This window comes from Panulirus ornatus, chromosome 35 (assembly GCF_036320965.1).
Source record: "Panulirus ornatus isolate Po-2019 chromosome 35, ASM3632096v1, whole genome shotgun sequence".
NCBI lineage: Eukaryota > Metazoa > Arthropoda > Malacostraca > Decapoda > Palinuridae > Panulirus > Panulirus ornatus.
In genome coordinates, this window is record NC_092258.1 from 22,029,286 (window position 1) to 22,050,651 (window position 21,366).

Below are 21,366 nucleotides of genomic sequence, written 5' to 3' on the forward strand. Positions count from 1 at the left end.
ATGGATCTGGAGAAGACATATGATAGAGTTGATAGAAATGCTCTGTGGAAGGTTTTAAGAATATGTGGTGTGGGAGGCAAGTTGTTAGAAGCAGTGAAAAGTTTTTATCGAGGATGTAAGGCATGTGTGCGTGTAGGAAGAGAGGAAAGTGATTGGTTCTCAGTGAATGTGGGTTTGCGGTAGGGGTGTGTGATGTCTCCATGGTTGTTTAATTTGTTTATGGATGGGGTTGTTAGGGAGGTGAATGCAAGAGTTTTGGAAAGAGGGGCAAGTATGAAGTCTGTTGTGGATGAGAGCACTTGGGAAGTGAGTCAGTTGTTGTTCACTGATGATACAGCGATGGTGGCTGATTCATGTAAGAAACTGCAGAAGCTGGTGACTGAGTTTGGTAAAGTGTGTGAAAGAAGAAAGTTAAGAGTAAATGTGAATAAGAGCAAGGTTATTAGGTACAGTAGGGTTGAGGGTCAAGTCAATTGGGAGGTGAGTTTGAATGGAGAAACACTGGAGGAAGTAAAGTGTTTTAGATATCTGGGAGTGGATCTGGCAGCGGATGGAACCATGGAAGCGGAAGTGAATCATAGGGTGGGGGAGGGGGCGAAAATTCTGGGAGCCTTGAAGAATGTTTGGAAGTCGAGAACATTATCTGGGAAAGCAAAAATGGGTATGTTTGAAGGAATAGTGGTTCCAACAATGTTGTATGGTTGCGAGGCATGGGCTATGGATAGAATTGTGCGCAGGAGGGTGGATGTTCTGGAAATGAGATGTTTGAGGACAATATGTGGTGTGAGGTGGTTTGATCGAGTAAGTAATATAAGGGTAAGAGAGATGTGTGGAAATAAAAAGAGTGCGGTTGAGAGAGCAGAAGAGGGTATTTTGAAATGGTTTGGTCACATGGAGAGAATGAGTGAGGAAAGATTGACCAAGAGGATATATGTGTCAGAGGTGGAGGGAACGAGGAGAAGTGGGAGACCAAAATGGAGGTGGAAAGATGGAGTGAAAAAGATTTTGAGTGACCGGGGCCTGAACATGCAGGAGGGTGAAAGGCGAGCAAGAATAGAGTGAATTGGAACGATGTGGTATACCGGGGTCGATGTGCTGTCAATGGATTGAACCAGGGCATGTGAAGCGTCTGGGGTAAACCATGGAAAGTTGTGTGGGGCCTGGATGTGGAAAGTAAGCTGTGGTTTCGGTGCATTATTACATGACAGCTAGAGACTAAGTGTGAACAAATGGGGCCTTTGGTGTCATTTCTTAGCGCTACCTCGCACACATGAGGGGGGAGGGCGTTGTTATTCCATGTGTGGCGAGGTGGCGATGGGAACAAATAAAGGCAGACAGTATGAATTATGTATATGTGCATATATGTATATGTCTGTGTGTGTATATATATGTGTACATTGAGATGTATAGGTTTGTATATTTGCGTGTGTGGACGTGTATGTATATACATGTGTATGTGGGCGGGTTGGGCCATTCTTTCGTCTGTTTCCTTGCGCTACCTCACTAACGCGGGAGACAGCGACAAAGCAAAATAAATAAAATAACAAATCTATTTGCTTTTCTAAGTATTTCTCACATACATTCTTCAAAGCAAACACCTGATCCACACATCCTCTACCACTTCTGAAACCACACTGCTCTTTCCCAATCTAATGCTCTGTACATGCCTTCACCCTCTCAATCAATACCCTCCCATATAATTTCCCAGGAATACTTAACAGACTTATCCCTTTGTAATTTGAGCACTCACTTTTATCCCCGTTGCCTTTGTACAATGGCAGTATGCAAGCATTCCACCAATCCTCAGGCACTTCACCATGAGTCATACATACATTGAATAACCTTACCAACCAGTCAACAATACAGTCATCCCTTTTTTAATAAATTCCACTGCAATACCATCCAAACTCGCTGCCTTGCCTGCTTTCATCTTCCGCGAAGTTTTTACTACCTCTTCTGTTTACGAAATCATTCTAGCTAACCCTCTCACTTTGCACACCACCTCGACTAAAACACCCTGTATCTGCCACTATCATCAAACACATTTAACAAACCTTCAAAATACTCACTCCATCTCCTTCTCACATCACCACAACTTGTTATCTCCTCTCCATTAGCCCCCTTCACTGAAGTTCTCATTTGTTCCCTTGTCTTACGCATTTTATTTACCTCCTTCCAAAACATCTTTTTATTCTCCCTAAAATTTAATGGTACTCTCTCACCCCAATTCTCATTTGCCTTCATTTTCACAACTCTTGCACCTTTCTCTTGACCTCCTGCCTCTTTCTTTTATACATCTCCTACTCATTTGCATTATTTCCTTGCAAAAATCGTCCAAATGACTCTATCTCCTCTTTCACTAATAATCTTACTTCTTCATCCCACCACTCACCACCTGTTCTAATCTGCCCACCTCCCACGCTTCTCATGCCACAAGCATCTTTTGCACAAGCCATCACTGCTTCCCTAAATACATCCCATTCCTCCCCCACTCCCTTTATGCCATTTGTTCTCACCTTTTTCTATTCTGTATTCAGTCTCTCCTGGTACTTCCTCACACAAGTCTCCTTCCCAAGCTCACTTACTCTCACCACTCTCTTCACCCCAACATTCTCTCTTCTTTTCAGAAAACCTCTATAAATCTTCACCTTCACCTCCACAAGATAATGATCAGACATCCTTCCAGTTGCACCTCTCAACACATTAACATCCAAAAGTCTCTCTTTCATGCGCCTATCAATTAACACGTAATCCAGTAACACTCTCTGGCCATCTCTTCTACTTACAAAGGTATACTTATGTATATCTCTCTTTTTAAACCAGGTTTTCCCAATCACCAGTCCTTTTTCAGCATATAAATCTACAAACTCTTCACCATTTCCATTTACAACACAGAAATTCATATGCATAATTTTATTTTTTGGTGGATAATGGACTCATATCAGATCATATTACTATCTGTCTATCTATCTGTATCTCTGATGCCTATTCCCTTCAGGAACTCCTCAAGGGGGTGGCCACAGCAATAGAATCTCCATAACTTGTGAACTTCAGTGCCGCTTCTTACCCATTAGTGCCTCACCTTTAACAGGCCCCTGGCAAAGGGCCAGTCTAGCACAGTTTTTGCAGTGGCTTCTACATACTGTTCCTACCTACTGCTTATACCTAATGTTTTTACCTAACAGTCTTACCTAAATGTTCCTACCTTCTACCTCTCTCTGTTGTTCCTACATAAGTGTTGTCAAATGTTGTGTGTGACAGGGAGAGAGATTTTGTATGTTTGTGGATAGAATGCCAGCAATCCACTTGTAGGTGAGTCAGAAAGAAAAGACACGCTTGGGTCAGAGGAGTGCAACTTGACAACCAGTGAAGTGCTGGCTCACTGTGCAGTTATCACTAACCCTCCTGACACCCAGGCAGTTAGCACTGGTAATATACCTCCCTGGTTGTTGGCTGCCTACCAACTACTACCTATATAAAAGATAATTTTGTTTTTATTGTGGGATTCATCCTTATTGCAGTATAGGTGGAAGATTAGGCTGTTCATCCTCAGTTAACACCAAAAGTACCAATACATTGCATCCTTGAATTATGTTAGTATTTTAAATCACATGAAGAGTTAATGTATTTTGGAATCATTTCATGGAAACAATTAAGAGGTCTACACACGAAGAAATATTTGATTTGACATAGGGAGAACAATGCTGGAAGGACTGAAAGGAGTACCACTCATCAGTCAGATGTTTACTTATGAGCATTAGCCAATCAGTGCTCAGTGTCCTGATGGACAAGCTGCACAGCAGCAGTGCAACCCTCTCATCACTGTCTCCAATACCCACATTAGCATCTTTTTTTTTACCCCTTGTAACCCAGAGACTGCCAGGGCTTCAAAATGTTTAAGTATAAAGAGATTGTCATCAGACTGTCTGGTTTGGGAGGTTGCCATCAGACTGTCCTGTCTGGGAGGTAACTATGCAAAACCATCTATGTATAATTTCAGGAATTACTGGTATTATTAGTGACATACTCCTTTTATTTTGAAATCTCAGTTTCTATATAGTTTATTCTGGCTGTTTTAACAATTCCACCTTGATATCTTTCTGAGGTTTCACTGTAGATGATATATGGGTGGGTGGCTGGCCCCCAGCCTCATGTACCACTTATGGCCTCCCTCCCACACCACCCTCTTTTTCACCATCTTTATCTTGCACTTGTTCATTTGTTTATGCATATATCTTTCCCTTTTTGGTCATGTTTAATGGATATGAACACTAAGGTGAATTATCTTTTGCTGAAAATACACTGAGATGCACTTATGAAAAATATTTTGGATTTTTCATGACCTTGTCCACAATATATTCACCTGCCCCTAGTCAGATTGAGTAACAGCTGCTTATAGTCTGGTAGACTGGAGATGTTTGATTATTCTTTCCCATCCAGTCTTAAAGTTGCTGTTTATTAGATTTGCATTATTCCCTTTTACTGGAGATTTTGTAAGTTTGAAGATTTTGTGATATTTTGCTTTTGTTATTCAGAGTATATAGGTGGTCAAATTTCATTGATGAACACAGAGTAGTAATGGTGCATTACTACCTTTTCATATTAAGACAATGCTTATTTCAATGCTTGCCAGTTTTTTCCGTTTTTCCCTTATTTGTCGTTTCATGTGCTTTTTACCATCCTTATCACTTTTCAATATTTTATACTGTAAGAAATGCTGTATAATATTAACTGACAAGAATGTAATACAGTATTTTGGGACTCATATTCAGTAGAAGCAATCTTTTTTTTTTTCTTTTTTGATACTTAATTGCTGATTCTCACACTAGTGAGGTAGCACAAGGAAACAGATGAAGAAAGAGACATCCACTCACATACACATATACACACATGCATGTGCATACACTTACATATACATCTGTATAGAGACATACATATACATATGCATATATATGTATTTCCATATTCATACTTGCTCGCTATCATCCATTCCTGATGCTACCCTGCTCTATATGGAACAGCACAAATGCATGAAGGTAGAGAAAAAAGGTAACATGCATTTTCTTCCCCTCTTCCCTGCACCTTACTGCTGCCCCTTGCGACAGCAAGGTAGTGCCAGGAAACAAATGAAGAAAAGCCATATTCACTCACATCCATACACTAGCTGTCATATGTAATGCATCGAAACTGCAGCTCCCTATCCATATCCAGGCTCAACAGACCTTTCCATGGGTTACCCCAGACATTTCACATGCCATGGTTTAGTTCATTGACAGCATGTTGACCCCAGTATACCATATCATTCCAATTCACTCCATTCTGCATACACTGTTACCCTGCTGCATGTTCAGGCTCTGATTGCTCAAAATCATTTTCACTCCATCCTTCCATCTCCAGTTCTCTACACTTCTGACACATATATCCTCTTTGTCAACCTTTCCTCACTCATTCTCCATTTGTCCAAACCATTTCAACACGCCCTCTGCTCTCTCAGTCACACTCCTTTTATTACCACACATCTCTCTTACCCTTTCATTACTTACTTGATCTTACCACCTCACACCACATATTGTCCTCATACATTTCATTTCCATTGCAAGCTATTACCATAGTATGAAAATTATAGGAAAGTGTCCACCTATCCCTTCCTTAACAGGGAGATGCCATCCTGAAAAGTTGACTGTTGAATGAAATTTTAGCAAGTGAAGCCCAGTGTACCTTAGACTTAAGTTATGTATTTTGAGATATATTACAACTGGAAATACTTCATCCACAAGACAGTACAGTACACTATGGAATTTTTGATACTCTATCCTTATAGGACTAGAAAAGAAGTTATGGTAACATTAAAACACTATCCTCCACCTTTTCAGCACAAAATCTTCAGTGATGCCAGCTGTCACTTTGATTTTGATGTTATTGTACACTCCACACTTGGATATTAGTAAGCAAAAAGTCAATTCATGAATGTGATTTTGCATATACTGTACCTTAGCTATCTTATTGTTTGTATTAAGATTTTCTAGAATCAGATGCTTTTATGATATTTATGGGGTGACTGTCTGTATCTTTGACCAGCTACTGTGTAATAGATTTCTAATGATCCATATATGCTGAATATATTTCATGACATAAGGAATTAAACAATAACCTCACATGCTAACCCTTTGGCAGTACATACAGAATTGTTTATGAAGTAGCTTTCTTTAGGATGCAGAGTTTACAGTGCTTTATTGACTGTGTATGGTTCAGTGGCCTTACAGAATAGGAATTTATTTTATGTAACATGATGCATATTGAACCATTCGTTAGCAGATTTTACAGAAGTTTAAAACACTTTTCTTAGGATTCCTTAAACATGATACTCATATGGAAAGGCGACATTATTCACAGTTTTACCATTTTATGTATGGATGCTATTGACCTTAAAGATGAACATGAACAAAATAAGATTTGGGTTTTAACTTTTTAAATAATTTGTTGTACACTGTTTATTTTATTTTGTTTTGCAGCGATGATTACTGGCTGGATATTTCTAGAGAGTTGTGGCCATCCTACCAACCATTTGTGCTGGACAAATATGATGTCCATCTTTGTTCCAACATAACCATCATGGCTGATGTTTGGGCAGCTGCATATTATTCTCAACTATGGTCCCGGATGATAGCTGCTGATATCTTTGAGGCTTTTAGAGAGTCAAGTGAAGATGCTTCTGAAACAGGTGCTCGGTAAGTGCTTATTCATCTCATGTAAGATTAGAATGTGTATGAACAGATTTAAAGTAACCTGATTGGTTATCAGTGTCACTTTTGTTATGCACACAGCCGGTGAGAGGGGGGGATGCAGGGAGTACATCATACCCAGGCCTGGGGGGTCCAAAAGGGGGCCCAGGAATTTTCTGGGGTCTCAGAAAATGTTTGCATATATTGAAGACTAGCATTCTCATCTTCCATACCCCTTTTTGGCCTTACAGCTCATTGTGGATAAGAACAGGATGACTAATGGAGAAGGGAAGGGGACCCAAAAGAAACTTTGTACCCCCTGATAAAATACCTCTCAGAGCCCTTGGTCGTGCATGTACTTAAAGGAAGTAACACAAACCTTTTGTTTTGTCAGTTCACTAACATTTTTTGAGATGACGCATGTGGTATGTGGTCTCACTCGATGAATTGCCTTGTGTGCAAAATGAAAAAGCAAAAAATGCATGTAGAAGTCTATAAATTTGCTTCACTTCGTCTCATATGATGTGGGATGAGAATGTGCATGAGTGAACTGAGAGGCCACATGTGCCAGATACACCTGATGGATTTAAGAATGGAATTGATAGTAATAGAAGGGAAGATAATGGAGTGCAGCAGGAGGTTGAGACAAGATGGTTTGTGTGTAAATATGAAAGTGGATGACGTGGAGGAAGCAGACTGTTGAGAGTAGATGCGACAGTAAGTGGAAACATGATGGCTGAAGTGAGTCATAGGGCAGGGAAAAGGGCAAAAGGTTTTATGGAATATGTGGAAGGAAAAATCATTCTTTTTGAGGACATATGGATATTTGTAAAGTTATAGTAGCCTACAGGCCTTTACTTGCTTTCTCCTAGCTGTTTCATGTGTCCTGGTTCAGTCTATTGACAGCATGTCGACTCCTTTATACCACATTGTTCAAATTCATTCTATCCCGTGCATGCCTTTCACCCTCTTGCACATTATATCCTGACCACTCAAAATGTTTTTCACCCCATCCTTCCGTCTCCAATTTGGTTTAACCATTCTGCATATTCCCTCCCCTTCTTATGCATATATTCCCTTTGTTAACTTCTCCTTACTCATTCTCTCCTTATGTCCAACCCATTTCAGCACACCCTGTTCAGCTCCCTCATCTGCACTCTTCTTTGTACCATAGATTTTTACTCAAGCAAACCACCTCACACCACATATTGCCCCTAAACATTTCATTGCCAACACATCCTCCCTCCACATCTCCTTGTATATAGCCCATGCCTTGCATTGATACAACATTGTTGGGAATATTATACCTTCAAACATACCCATTTTTGCCCTTCCAGATAACAGCTTTTCTTTCCATGCATTCCTCACTGCTTCGAGAATGCACACACACCATTTGACTTACTTTTTCCATCGTTCCATTCACTGCCATATCCACTCTGAGGCATCTAAAACTTTTCACTTCAATTTTTTCTCAATTCAAACTCACACCCCATCTTAACCCTATTAAACTTAATAACCTTTCTTTTATTCACAATTACTCTCAACTTTCTCCTTTCTCACACTCTCCCTCACTCATTCAACAGTGTCTTCAGTTTCTCACTGGAATTTGCCACCAGTGCTCTGTCATCATCAAACAACTGACAACTCTCATAACAGGCCCTATCATCTGGAGACTGCATATTTGCCCCGGTCTCCAAAACCTTTGCATTTACTTGCCTCACCACCCCACCCATAAACAAGTTTAACAGCCATGTTGACACTACACTTCCTTGCCACAGACCAACCTTCATCTGGAGCCACTCAATCACTTTTCTTCCAGCTTGAGCACATGCCTTAACTCTTGATAGAAACTCATCACTGCCTCAAGTAGTTTTTTCCCATGTTATGTATTTGTAAGACCATCCACAAGGCATCTCTGTCAACCCTATTATGTTTTCTCCAGATACATAAGTGTAACATACAAATCCTTCTGTTTATCTTAAGTATTTCTCACACATTCTTTAAGGCAAACACCTAATCCACACATCCTCTACCACTCCTGAAACCACATTGTTCCTCCAAGTCTGATATGGTGAACTTGCATGTACCCTTTCAATCACCACTCTTCCATACAACTTACCAGGTTCACTCTACAATTTTATACCTCTGTAGTTTGAACACTCACCTTTGTCCTTTATCTCCTTGCCTTCATACTAGCATTATGCATGCATTCCACTAATCCTCAAGCACTTCACCTTGAACCATACTTGTGTCGAAAATCCTAACTAACCAGTCAACAACACAGTTACCTCTTTCATAAGAAATTCAGCTGCAGTACCATCCACTCCAGGTATCTTGCCACATGTCATCTTACACAAAGTAGTGCTTACAGGGAAGAAGTGCAAATGTTGGGGAGATGTACAAGAGAAACTGGCAGGAGTTCAGGAGGAAGGTGCAGGGGTTGAAAAAGAGGATGTATGAAAGTTGGGTAAATGAATATTGGTAAATTTCATGGAGAATAAGATGATTTGGAAGTTTGGAATTAAAAAAATATAAAAAACAAAAATGGGAACATCATTGAAAGGGGCAAATGGGGAAGTAGTGACATGCAGTGAGTAGAAGATGGAGTGAATGTTTTGAAGGATTGTTGTGGTTTGGTGAAGAGATGAGATGATGAAAGCCCATACACCTCTTATTTTCTTTCATTAGCAACTTTACCTCATCATCCCACAATTTGGTACCGTTCAGAACCTGCACACCTCCCTTCTTTTGCATGCCACATACTTTTGCACATGCTGTTACTACTTCCCTGATATCTCCTAATCCTCACCTATTTTCCTGTCTTTGTTTATTTTTGCATCCTTCACCCAATCTTTTTTCACAACTCACTCTATTTCACCCCCCACTTCGTATTTTCTCTTCTCTGAAACCCCTACAGATCTTGTGATAGTCAAACTTCTCACCGGCTGTTCCTTTCCGCACATTCGCATCTAATAGTCTCTCCTTTGCAGATCTATCACATAGTATGTAATCCAATAATGCCATTTTACCATCTACTCACCCACATATTTATATCCCTCTTTTTGAACTTGGTATTCCTAATCACCAGCCCTTTCTCAGGACAACTCCACAAGCTATTTACCTTTTCTATTTACTTGCAGAATTCCCCATTTCCCCATGTTATACCTTGAACTGCCACTTTATTCACCTATGCATTTAAATCACTATTCCAGGTTATACCTTGAGCTGCCACTTTATTCACCTATGCATTTAAATCACTATTTACCAATTCCTTATTTTCTTGCATCAAAATTACTTCAAAACTCGCTTAGCTGCTCCTAAAACACTTCCCTCTCATAAGCCTTCTTCTCATGACCAGGTGCATAAGCACTAATAATCACCCATCTCTTACAGCCCATTTTCATTTTTACTTATATCAGTATGGATCTCATTTCCCTGCCCTGTTTCGTACTTTTCTGCGACTCCTGTGTGATCATTAATGCTACCCCAATCTCAGTTCTTGCCTTCACACCAACCCCTGACTTTGCCTCAAAGATATTCTCAAACCATTTTTCACCTTTACCCTTGAGCTTTGTTTCTCTCAGAACCAGATCATCGAGGCTGCTTACCTCAAACAAACTTCCTCTCTCTCTTTCCTTCCCTTCTTGGTTACATCCACCCACATTAAGGCACCCCAGCCTGAGCCTCCTTACTTGACTCTGTTTTCTCACATTGATTCTCTTGCAGTCATGAGTAATGCCCATTATTCACAACCAGACCCCATGGACCTTTCTAAGGTTTCCACTTGCTGTATTACATACCCTGGTTCAGCCTGTGAACAGCATGTCACCCCTGGTATACCACTATCTTGTGCATGCACATCACCCTCATTCCTGTTGAGGCCCTGCCTATTCAGAATATTTTTCACTCCATCCTTCCATGAAAAATTTAGTCTCCATCTTTTCCTTTTTCCTTCACTTCTGACATGTATAGTCTTTATCAACTTCTCTTCACAAATCTGGTCTCTATCTTTTCATTTTCCCTCCACTTCTGACATATAGTCTTTATCTGCCTCTCCTTACAAATCAGGTCTTCGTCTTTTCCTTTTCCCTCCACATTTGTCAAGTATTTGTCAACCTCTCCTAACTCATTTCTTCCATACATCTAAACTATTTAACACAACCTCTTCAGCTCTCTGTCACACTTTTCATATTACCACACCTCTCTCTTACCCCTTCATTACTCACTCAGTTAAACCACCTCACACCACATATTGTCCTCAAAACTTCCACCCTCCTTCACACATCTTTGTCAGTTTCCCAAGTCTTGCATCCATACAACATTGTTAGGACTACTGTACCTTGAAACATACCCATTTTCATCCTCCTAGATAACAACCTGTCTTTACACATGTTCGTCAGTGTTTCAAGAAGCTTCACCCCCCATCCACCTTATGACTATTATCTACTTCCATGGTTCCATTCACTGCCATTTCCACTCCCAGGTATCTAAAACACTTCACTTGTACTAAAGTTTCATTGTTCAGAAGCACACCCCAGCCAACCTGTATCACTTCCCTACTAAACCTATTAACCTTGCTTTTATTCACATTTACCCCCAACTTCCTCCATTCACACACTTTCTCAGACTCACTCATCACCTTCAGCAATTTCCCACTCATATCTGCCAAGGGAAGGAGTAGCACTACTCCTGAAACAGGAGTGGTGGGAGTATGTGATAGAGTGCAAGAAAGTAAACTCTAGATTGATATGGGTAAAACTGAAAGTGGATGGAGAGAGATGGGGGATTATTGGTGCATATGCACCTGGGCATGAGAAGAAAGATCATGAGAGGCAAGTGTTTTGGGAGCAGCTGAGTGAGTGTGTTAGTAGTTTTGATGCACAAGACTGGGTTATAGTGATGGGTGATTTGAATGCAAAAGGTGAGTAATGTTGCAGTTGAGGGAAAAATTGGTGTACATGGGGTGTTCAGTGTTGTAAATGTAAATGGTGAAGAGCTTGTAGATTTATGTGCTGATAAAGGACTGGTGATTGGGAATACCTGGTTTAAAAAGAGAGATATACATAATCATACGTATGTAAGTAGGAAGGATGGCCAGAGAGCGTTATTGGATTACGTGTTAATTGATAGGCGCACAAAAGAGAGACTTTTGGATGTTAATGTGCTGAGGGGTGCAACTGAAGGGAGGTCTGATCATTATCTTGTGGGGTCGAAGGAGATTTGTAGAGGTTTTCAGAAAAGAAGAGAGAATGTTGGGGTGAAGAGAGTGGTGAGAGTAAGTGAGCTTGGGAAGGAGACATATGTGAGGGAGTACCAGGAGAGACTGAGTACAAAATGGAAAAAGGTGAGAACAAAGGACATATAGGGAGTGGGGGAGGAATGGAATGTATTTAGGGAAGCAGTGATGGCATGCACAAAAAATGCTTGTGGCATCAGAAGCATGGGAGGTGGGTAGATTAGAAAGGGTAGTGAGTGGTGGGATGAGGAAGTAAGATTGTTAGTGAAAGAGAAGAGAGAGTAATTTGGACGATTTTTGCAAGGAAATAATGCAAATGAGTGGGAGATGTATAAAAGAAAGAGGCAGGAGGTCAAGAGAAAGGTGCAAGAGGCAAAAAAGAGGGCAAATGAGAGTTGGGTTGAGAGAGTATCATTAAATTTTAGAGAGAATAAAAAGATGTTTTGGAAGGAGCTAAATAAAGTGCATAAGACAAGGGAATCAATGGGATCTTTAGTGAAGGGGGCTAATGGGGAGGTGATAACAAGTAGTGATGATGTGAGGAGATGGAGTGAGTAATTTGAAGGTTTGTTGAATGTGTTTGATGATAGACAGGCTGATATAGGGTGTTTTGGTTGAGGTGGTGTGCAAAGTGAGAGAGTTAGGGAGAATGATTTGGTAAACAGAGAAGAGGTAGTAAAAGCTTTGCAGAAGATGAAAGCCGGCAAGGCAGCGGGTTTGGATAGTATTGCAGTGGAATTTATTATAAAAGGGGGTGACTGTATTGTTGACTGGTTGGTAAGGTTATTTAATGTATGTATGACTCATGGTGAAGTGCCTGAGGATTGGCGGAATGCATGCATAGTGCCATTGTACAAAGGCAAAGGGGATAAAAGTGAGTGCTCAAATTACAGAGGTATTAGCTTATTGAGTATCCCAGGGAAATTATATGGGAGGGTATTGATTGAGAGGGTGAAGGCATGTACAGAGCATCAGGTTGGGGAAGAGCAGTTTGGTTTCAGAAGTGGTAGAGGATATGTGGATCAAGTGTTTGCTTTGAAGAATGTATGTGAGAAATACTTAGAAAAGCAAATGGATCTGTATGTAGCAGTTATGGATCTGGAGAAGGAGTATGATAGAGTTGATAGAGATGTTCTGTAGAATGTATTAAGAATATATGTTGTGAGAAGCAAGTTGTTAGAAGCAGTGAAAAGTTTTTCTCGAGGATGTATGGCATGTGTACATGTAGGAAGAGAGGAAAGTGATTGGTTCTCAGTGAATGTTGGTTTGCGACAGAGGTGTGTGATTTCTCCATGGTTGCTTAATTTGTTTCTGGATGGGATTGTTCGGGAGGTGAATGCAAGAGTTTTGGAAAGAGGGGCAAGTATGCAGTCTGTTGTGGATGAGAGAGCTTGGGAAGTGAGTCAGTTGTTGTTCACTGATGATACAGTGCTGGTGGCTGATTCGGGTGAGAAACTGCAGAAGCTGGTGACTCAGTTTGGTAAAGTGTGTGTGAAAGAAGAAAGCTGAGAGTAGATGTGAATAAGAACAAGGTTATTAGGTACAGTGGGGTTGAGGGACAAGTCAATTGGGAGGTAGGTTTGAATGGAGAAAAACTGGAGTAAGTGAAGTGTTTTAGATGTCTGGTAGTGCATTTGGCAGCAGATTGAACCATGGAAGCGGAAATGAATCATAGAGTGGGGGAGGGAGCAAAAGTTATGGGAGCGTTGACAAATGTGTGGAAGTCGAGAATGTTATCTTGGAAAGCAAAAATGGGTATGTTTGAAGGAATAGTGGTTCCAACAATGATATATGGTTGTGAGGCGTGGGCTATAGATAGAGTTGTGCGCAGGAGGGTGGATGTGCTGGAAATGAGATGTTTGAGGACAATATGTGGTTTAAGGTGGTTTGATCGAATAAGTAATGAAATGGTAAGAGAGATGTTTGGTAATAAAAAGAGTGTGGTTGAGAGAGGAGAACAGGGTGTTTTGAAATGGTTTGGTCACATGGGGAGAATAAGTGAGGAAAGATTGACCAAGAGGATATATGTGTCAGAGGTGGAGGGAACAAGGAGAAGTGGGAGACCAAATTGGAGGTGGAAAGATGGAGTGAAAAAGATTTTGAGTGATCGGGGCCTGAACATGCAGGAGGGTGAAAGGCATGCAAGGAATAGAGTGAATTGGAATGATGTGGTATACTGGGGTGGACGTGCTGTCAGTGGATTGAACCAGGGCATTTGAAGCGTCTGGGGTAAACCATGGAATGTTTTGTGGGGCCTATATGTGGAAAGGGAGCTGTGGCTTTGGTGCATTATACATGACAGCTAGAGACTGAGTGTGAACGAATGTGACCTTTGTTGTCTTTTCCTAGCGCTACCTCATGCACATGCAGGGGGAGGGGGTTATCATTTCATGTGTGGCGGGGTGTCAATGGGAATGAATAAGGGCAGACAGTATGAATTATGTACATGTGTATATATGTATATGTCTGTGTGTGTATATATATGTATCCGTTGAGATGTACAGGTATGTATATGTGCATGTGTGGACGTGTATGTATATACATGTGTATGTGGGTGGGTTGGGCCATTCTGTCGTCTGTTTCCTTGCGCTACCTCGCTAATATTTTTTTTTTTTTTTTGCCGCTGTCTCCCGCGTTTGCGAGGTAGCGCAAGGAAACAGATGAAAGAAATGGCCCAACCCACCCCCATACACATGTATATACATATGTCCACACACGCAAATATACACACCTACACAGCTTTCCATGGTTTACCCCAGACGCTTCACATGCCCTGATTCAATCCACTGACAGCACGTCAACCCCGGTATACCACATCGATCCAATTCACTCTATTCCTTTCCCTCCTTTCACCCTCCTGCATGTTCAGGCCCCGATCACACAAAATCTTTTTCACTCCATCTTTCCACCTCCAATTTGGTCTCCCACTTCTCCTCGTTCCCTCTGCCTCCGACACATATATCCTCTTGGTCAATCTTTCCTCACTCATTCTCTCCATGTGCCCAAACCATTTCAAAACACCCTCTTCTGCTCTCTCAACCATGCTCTTTTTATTTCCACACATCTCTCTTACCCTTATGTTACTTACTCGATCAAACCACCTCACACCACACATTGTCCTCAAACATCTCATTTCCAGCACATCCATCCTCCTGCACACAACTCTATCCATAGCCCACGCCTCGCAACCATACAACATTGTTGGAACCACTATTCCTTCAAACATACCCATTTTTGCTTTCCGAGATAATGTTCTCGACTTCCACACATTCTTCAAGGCTCCCAGGTTTTTCACCCCCTCCCCCACCCTATGATCCACTTCCGCTTCCATGGTTCCATCCGCTGCCAGATCCACTCCCAGATATCTAAAACACTTTACTTCCTCCAGTTTTTCTCCATTCAAACTTACCTCCCAATTGACTTGACCCTCAACCCTACTGTACCTAATAACCTTGCTCTTATTCACATTTACTCTTACCTTCTTCTTTCACACACTTTACCAAACTCAGTCACCAGCTTCTGCAGTTTCTCACATGAATCAGCCACCAGCGCTGTATCATCAGCGAACAACAACTGACTCACTTCCTAAGCTCTCTCATCCCCAACAGACTTCATACTTGCCCCTCTTTCCAAAACTCTTGCATTCACCTCCCTAACAACCCCATCCATAAACAAATTAAACAACCATGGAGACATCACACACCCCTGCCGCAAACCTACATTCACTGAGAACCAATCACTTTCCTCTCTTCCTACACGTACACATGCTTTACATCCTCGATAAAAACTTTTCACTGCTTCTAACAACTTGCCTCCCACACCATATATTCTTAATACCTTCCACAGAGCATCTCTATCAACTCTATCATATGCCTTCTCCAGATCCATAAATGCTACATACAAATCCATTTGCTTTTCTAAGTATTTCTCACGTACATTCTTCAAGTATTTCTCACGTACATTCTTCAAAGCAAACACCTGATCCACACATCCTCTACCACTTCTGAAACCACACTGCTTTTCCCCAATCTGATGCTCTGTACATGCCTTCACCCTCTCAATCAATACCCTCCCTTATAATTTACCAGGAATACTCAACAAACTTATACCTCTGTAATTTGAGCACTCACTCTTATCCCCTTTGCCTTTGTACAATGGCACTATGCATGCATTCCGCCAATCCTCAGGCACCTCACCATATATCATATATCATATATATATGATATATATGATATATATTTTTTTTTTTTTTTCCAAAGGAAGGAACAAAGAAGGGGGCTGGATGAGGATGTTTCCTCAGAGGCCCAGTCCTCTGTTCTTAACGCTGCCTCGCTGACGCAGGAAATGGCGAATAGTATGAAAGAAAGAAAAAGATATGATATTTATTTATCTATTATAGTTTCACGCTGTCTCCCATGTTAGCGAGGTAGTGTAAGGAAACAGACGAAAGAATAGCCCAAGCCTCCCACATACACATGTATATACATAAACGCCCACACATGCACCTATATCTGTCTGTACATTTCAAAGTATACATACATATACATTCACAGACATATACATATATACACATGTACATAATCATACATGCTGCCTTCATCCATTCCTGCTGCCACCCCGCCACCCATGAAAAACAGCACCTCTCTTCCCCGCGTGCACGTGAGGTAGTGCTAGAAAGCAACAACAAATGCCACATTCGTTCACGCTCAGTCTTTAGCTGTCATGTGAAATGCACACATGCCATAGCTCACTTTCCACATCCAGGCCCCACAAAACTTTCCATGGTTTACCCCAGGTGCTTCACATGCCCTGGTTCAATCCATTAACAGTGCGTCGATCTCGGTATACCACATCGTTCCAATTCACTGTATCCCTTGCATGCCTTTCACCCTCCTGTATGTTCAAGCCCCGATCACTCAAGATCTTTCCTTACTCATTCTCTCCATGTGACCAAAGCATTTCAATAGACTCTATTCTGCTCTCTCAACCATACTCTTTTTATTACCACACATCTCTCTTATATGGGAGGGTATTGATTGAGAGGGTGAAAGCATGTACAGAGCATCAGATTGGGGAAGAGCAGTGTGGTTTCAGAAGTGGTAGAGGATGTGTGGATCAGGTGTTTGCTTTGAAGAATGTATGTGAGAAATACTTAGAAAAGCAAATGGATTTGTATGTAGCATTTATGGATCTGGAGAAGGCATATGATAGAGTTGATAGAGATGCTCTGTGGAAGGTATTAAGAATATATGGTGTGGGAGGCAAGTTGTTAGAAGCAGTGAAAAGTTTTTATCGAGGATGTAAGGCATGTGTACGTGTAGGAAGAGAGGAAAGTGATTGGTTCTCAGTGAATGTAGGTTTGCGGCAGGGGTGTGTGATGTCTCCATGGTTGTTTAATTTGTTTATGGATGGGGTTGTTAGGGAGGTGAATGCAAGAGTTTTGGAAAGAGGGGCAAGTATTAAGTCTGTTGGGGATGAGAGAGCTTGGGAAGTGAGTCAGTTGTTGTTCGCTGATGATACAGCGCTGGTGGCTGATTCATGTGAGAAACTGCAGAAGCTGGTGACTGAGTTTGGTAAAGTGGGTGAAAGAAGAAAGTTAAGAGTAAATGTGAATAAGAGCAAGGTTATTAGGTACAGTAGGGTTGAGGGTCAAGTCAATTGGGAGGTGAGTTTGAATGGAGAAAAACTGGAGGAAGTGAAGTGTTTTAGATATCTGGGAGTGGATCTGGCAGCGGATGGAACCATGGAAGCGGAAGTGGATCATAGGGTGGGGGAGGGGGCGAAAATTCTGGGAGCCTTGAAGAATGTGTGGAAGTCGAGAACATTATCTCGGAAAGCAAAAATGAGTATGTTTGAAGGAATAGTGGTTCCAACAATGTTGTATGGTTGCGAGGCGTGGGCTATGGATAGAGTTGTGCGCAGGAGGATGGATGTGCTGGAAATGAGATGTTTGAGGACAATGTGTGGTGTGAGGTGGTTTGATCGAGTAAGTAACGTAAGGGTAAGAGAGATGTGTGGAAATAAAAAGAGCGTGGTTGAGAGAGCAGAAGAGGGTGTTTTGAAATGGTTTGGGCACATGGAGAGAATGAGTGAGGAAAGATTGACCAAGAGGATATATGTGTCGGAGGTGGAGGGAACGAGGAGAAGAGGGAGACCAAATTGGAGGTGGAAAGATGGAGTGAAAAAGATTTTGTGTGATCGGGGCCTGAACATGCAGGAGGGTGAAAGGAGGGCAAGGAATAGAGTGAATTGGAGCGATGTGGTATACCGGGGTTGACGTGCTGTCAGTGGATTGAATCGGGGCATGTGAAGCGTCTGGGGTAAACCATGGAAAGCTGTGTAGGTATGTATATTTTGCGTGTGTGGACGTATGTATATACATGTGTATGGGGGTGGGTTGGGCCATTTCTTTCGTCTGTTTGCTTGCACTACCTCGCAAACGCGGGAGACAGCGACAAAGCAAAAAAAAAAAAAAAAAAAAATCTCTCTTACCCTTTCATTACTTATTTGACCAACCCACCTCATACCACATATTCTCCTCAAACATCTCATTTCCAAAACATCTACCCTCCTCCGCGCAACCCTATCTATTGCCCATGCCTCACAGCCATATAAAATTGTTCGAACTACTATTCCTTCAAACATTTTTGCCGTCCGAGAAAATGTTCTCGCCTTCCACACATTCTTCAACACTCCTAGAACCTTTGCCCTACCCTGTGACTCACTTCTGCTTCCATGATTCCATCCACTGCCAAATCCACTCCCAGATATCTAAAACACTTCACTTCATCCAGTTTTTTCCATTCAAACTTACCTCCCAATTTACTTGTCCCTCAACCCTACTGAACCTAATAACCTTGTTCTTATTCACATTTTCTCTCAGCTTTCTATTTTCTCACACTTTACCAAACTCAGTCAACAACTTCTGCAGTTTCTCACTCAAATCAGTCTTTAGCGCTATATCATCAGCGAACAACAACTGACACTTCCCAAACCCTCTTATCCACTACAGACTGCATACTTACCTCTCTCTCCAAAAGTCTTGCATTCAACTCCCTAAGAACCCCATCCATAAACAAATTAAACAACCGTGGAGACATCACACCCCCCTGCCATACATTGACATTTGCTGGGAACCACTCACTTTTCTCTCTTCCTACTCGTACACATGCCTTACATTCTCGATAGAAACTTTTCACTGCTTGTAGCAACTTACCTCCCACACCATATACTCTTAATACCTTCCACAGAGCATCTCTGTCGACTCTATCATATGCCTTCTCCAGATCCATAAATGCTACATTTGCCTTCCTAAGTATTTCTCACATACATTCTTCAAAGCAAACACCTGATCTACACCTCCTCTACCACTTCTGGAACCACACTGCTTCTCCCATCTGGTGCTCTGTACATGCCTTTACCCTTTAGATCAGTACCCTCCCATATAATTTCCCAGGAATACTCAACAAAATTTTACAAACCACTGTAATTTGAACACTGACCTTTATCCACATTGTACAGTGGCATTATACATGCATTCTGCCAATCCTCAGGCACTTTACCATGAACCATAGATGCACTGAATGTCCTTACCCACCACTCAACAACACAGTCACCCCATTTTTTAATAAACTCCACAGCAATACCATCCAAACCTGCAGCCTTGCCAGCTTTCATCATCCACAAAGCTTTCACTACCTTTTCTCTGTATACCAAATCATTCTCCCTGATCCTCTCACTTCGCACACCACCTCGACCAAAACACCCTATATCTGCCTCTCTATCATCACACACATTCAACAAATCTTCAAAATACTCACTCCATCTCCCTCTCACTTCACTACTACTTGTTATTACCTCCCCATTTGCCCCCTTCACCGATATTTCCATTTGATCCCTTGCCTTACACACTTTATTTACCTCCTTCCAAAACATCTTTTTATTTTCCCTAAAATTTAATCATATATATATTTATTTATATTTTTTTATTTATTATACTTTGTCGGTCTCCCGCGTGAGCAAGGTAGCGCAAGGAAACAGATGAAAGAATGGCCCAACCCACCCACATACACATGTATATACATACACGTCCACAAACGCACATAAACATACCTATACATCTCAACGTATACATATATATACACACACAGACATATACATGTGTACACATGTACATAATTCATACTGTCTGCCATTATTCATTCCTGTTGCCACCCCGCCACACATGAAATGAAAACCCCCTCCTCCTGCATTTGCGCGAGGTAGTGCTAGGAAAACACAACAAAGGCCACATTCGTTCACACTCAGTCTCTAGCTGTCATGTATAATGCACCGAAACCGCAGCTCCCTTTCCACATCCCCCCCCCCCCCCACACACACACACACACACACACACACACACACACACACACACACACAAAACTTTCCATGGTTTACCCCAGACACTTCACATGCCCTGGTTCAATCCATTGACAGCACGTTGATCCCAGTATACCACATCATTCCAATTCACTCTATTCCTTGCATGCCTTTCACCCTCCTGCATGTTCAGGCCCCAATCACTCAAAATCTTTTTCACTCCACCTTTCCCCCTCCAATTTGGTTTTCCACTTCTCCTTGTTCCCTCCACCTCTGACACATATATCCTCTTTGTCAATCTTTCCTCACTCATTCTCTCCATGTGACCAAACCATTTCAAAACACCCTCTTCTGCTCTCTCAACCACACCACACATCTCTCTTACCCTTTCATTACTTACTCGAACAAACCACCTCACACCACATATTGTCCTCTAACATCTCATTTCCAACACATCCACCCTCCTCTGCACAACTCTATCTATAGCCCACGTCTCACAACCATATAACATTGTTGGAACCACTATTCCATACTCATTTTTGCTTTCCAAGATAACATTCTCGACTTCTACGCATTTTTTAATGCTCCCAGAACTCTTGCCCTCTCCCCCACCCTATGATTCACTTCCGCTTCCATGGTTGCATCTGCTGCCAAATCCACTCCCAGATATCTAAAACACTTCACTTCCTCCAGTTTTTCTCCATTCAAACTTACCTCACAATTGACTTGTCCCTCAACCTTCTGTACCTAATTACCTGGCTCTTATTCACATTTACTCTCAGTTTTCTTCTTTCACACACTTTGCCAAACTCAGTCACCAGCTTCTGCAGTTTCTCACCCAAATCAGTCTTTAGCGCTATATCATCAGCGAATAACAAGTGACTCACTTCCCAAGCTCTCTCATCCACAACAGACTGCATACTTGCCCCCCTTTCCCAAAATCTTGCATTCACCTCCCTAACAACCCCATCCATAAACAAATTAAACAACCATGGAGACATTACGCATCCCTGCCGCAAACCAACATTCACTGAGAACCAGTCACTTTTC

General features: G+C 41.6%; 1 protein-coding gene across 1 annotated transcript in view; it reads left to right on the plus strand.

Annotated features, from left to right (window-relative positions):
- The window catches only part of LOC139760211 (uncharacterized), a 543,167-nt gene that overhangs the window by 492,093 nt on the left and 29,708 nt on the right, over positions 1-21,366 (plus strand). The window contains exon 12 of the mRNA XM_071683146.1: positions 6,513-6,728. Coding sequence (XP_071539247.1) covers positions 6,513-6,728 — 216 coding nt within the window. The remainder of the gene's footprint in view (positions 1-6,512; positions 6,729-21,366) is intronic.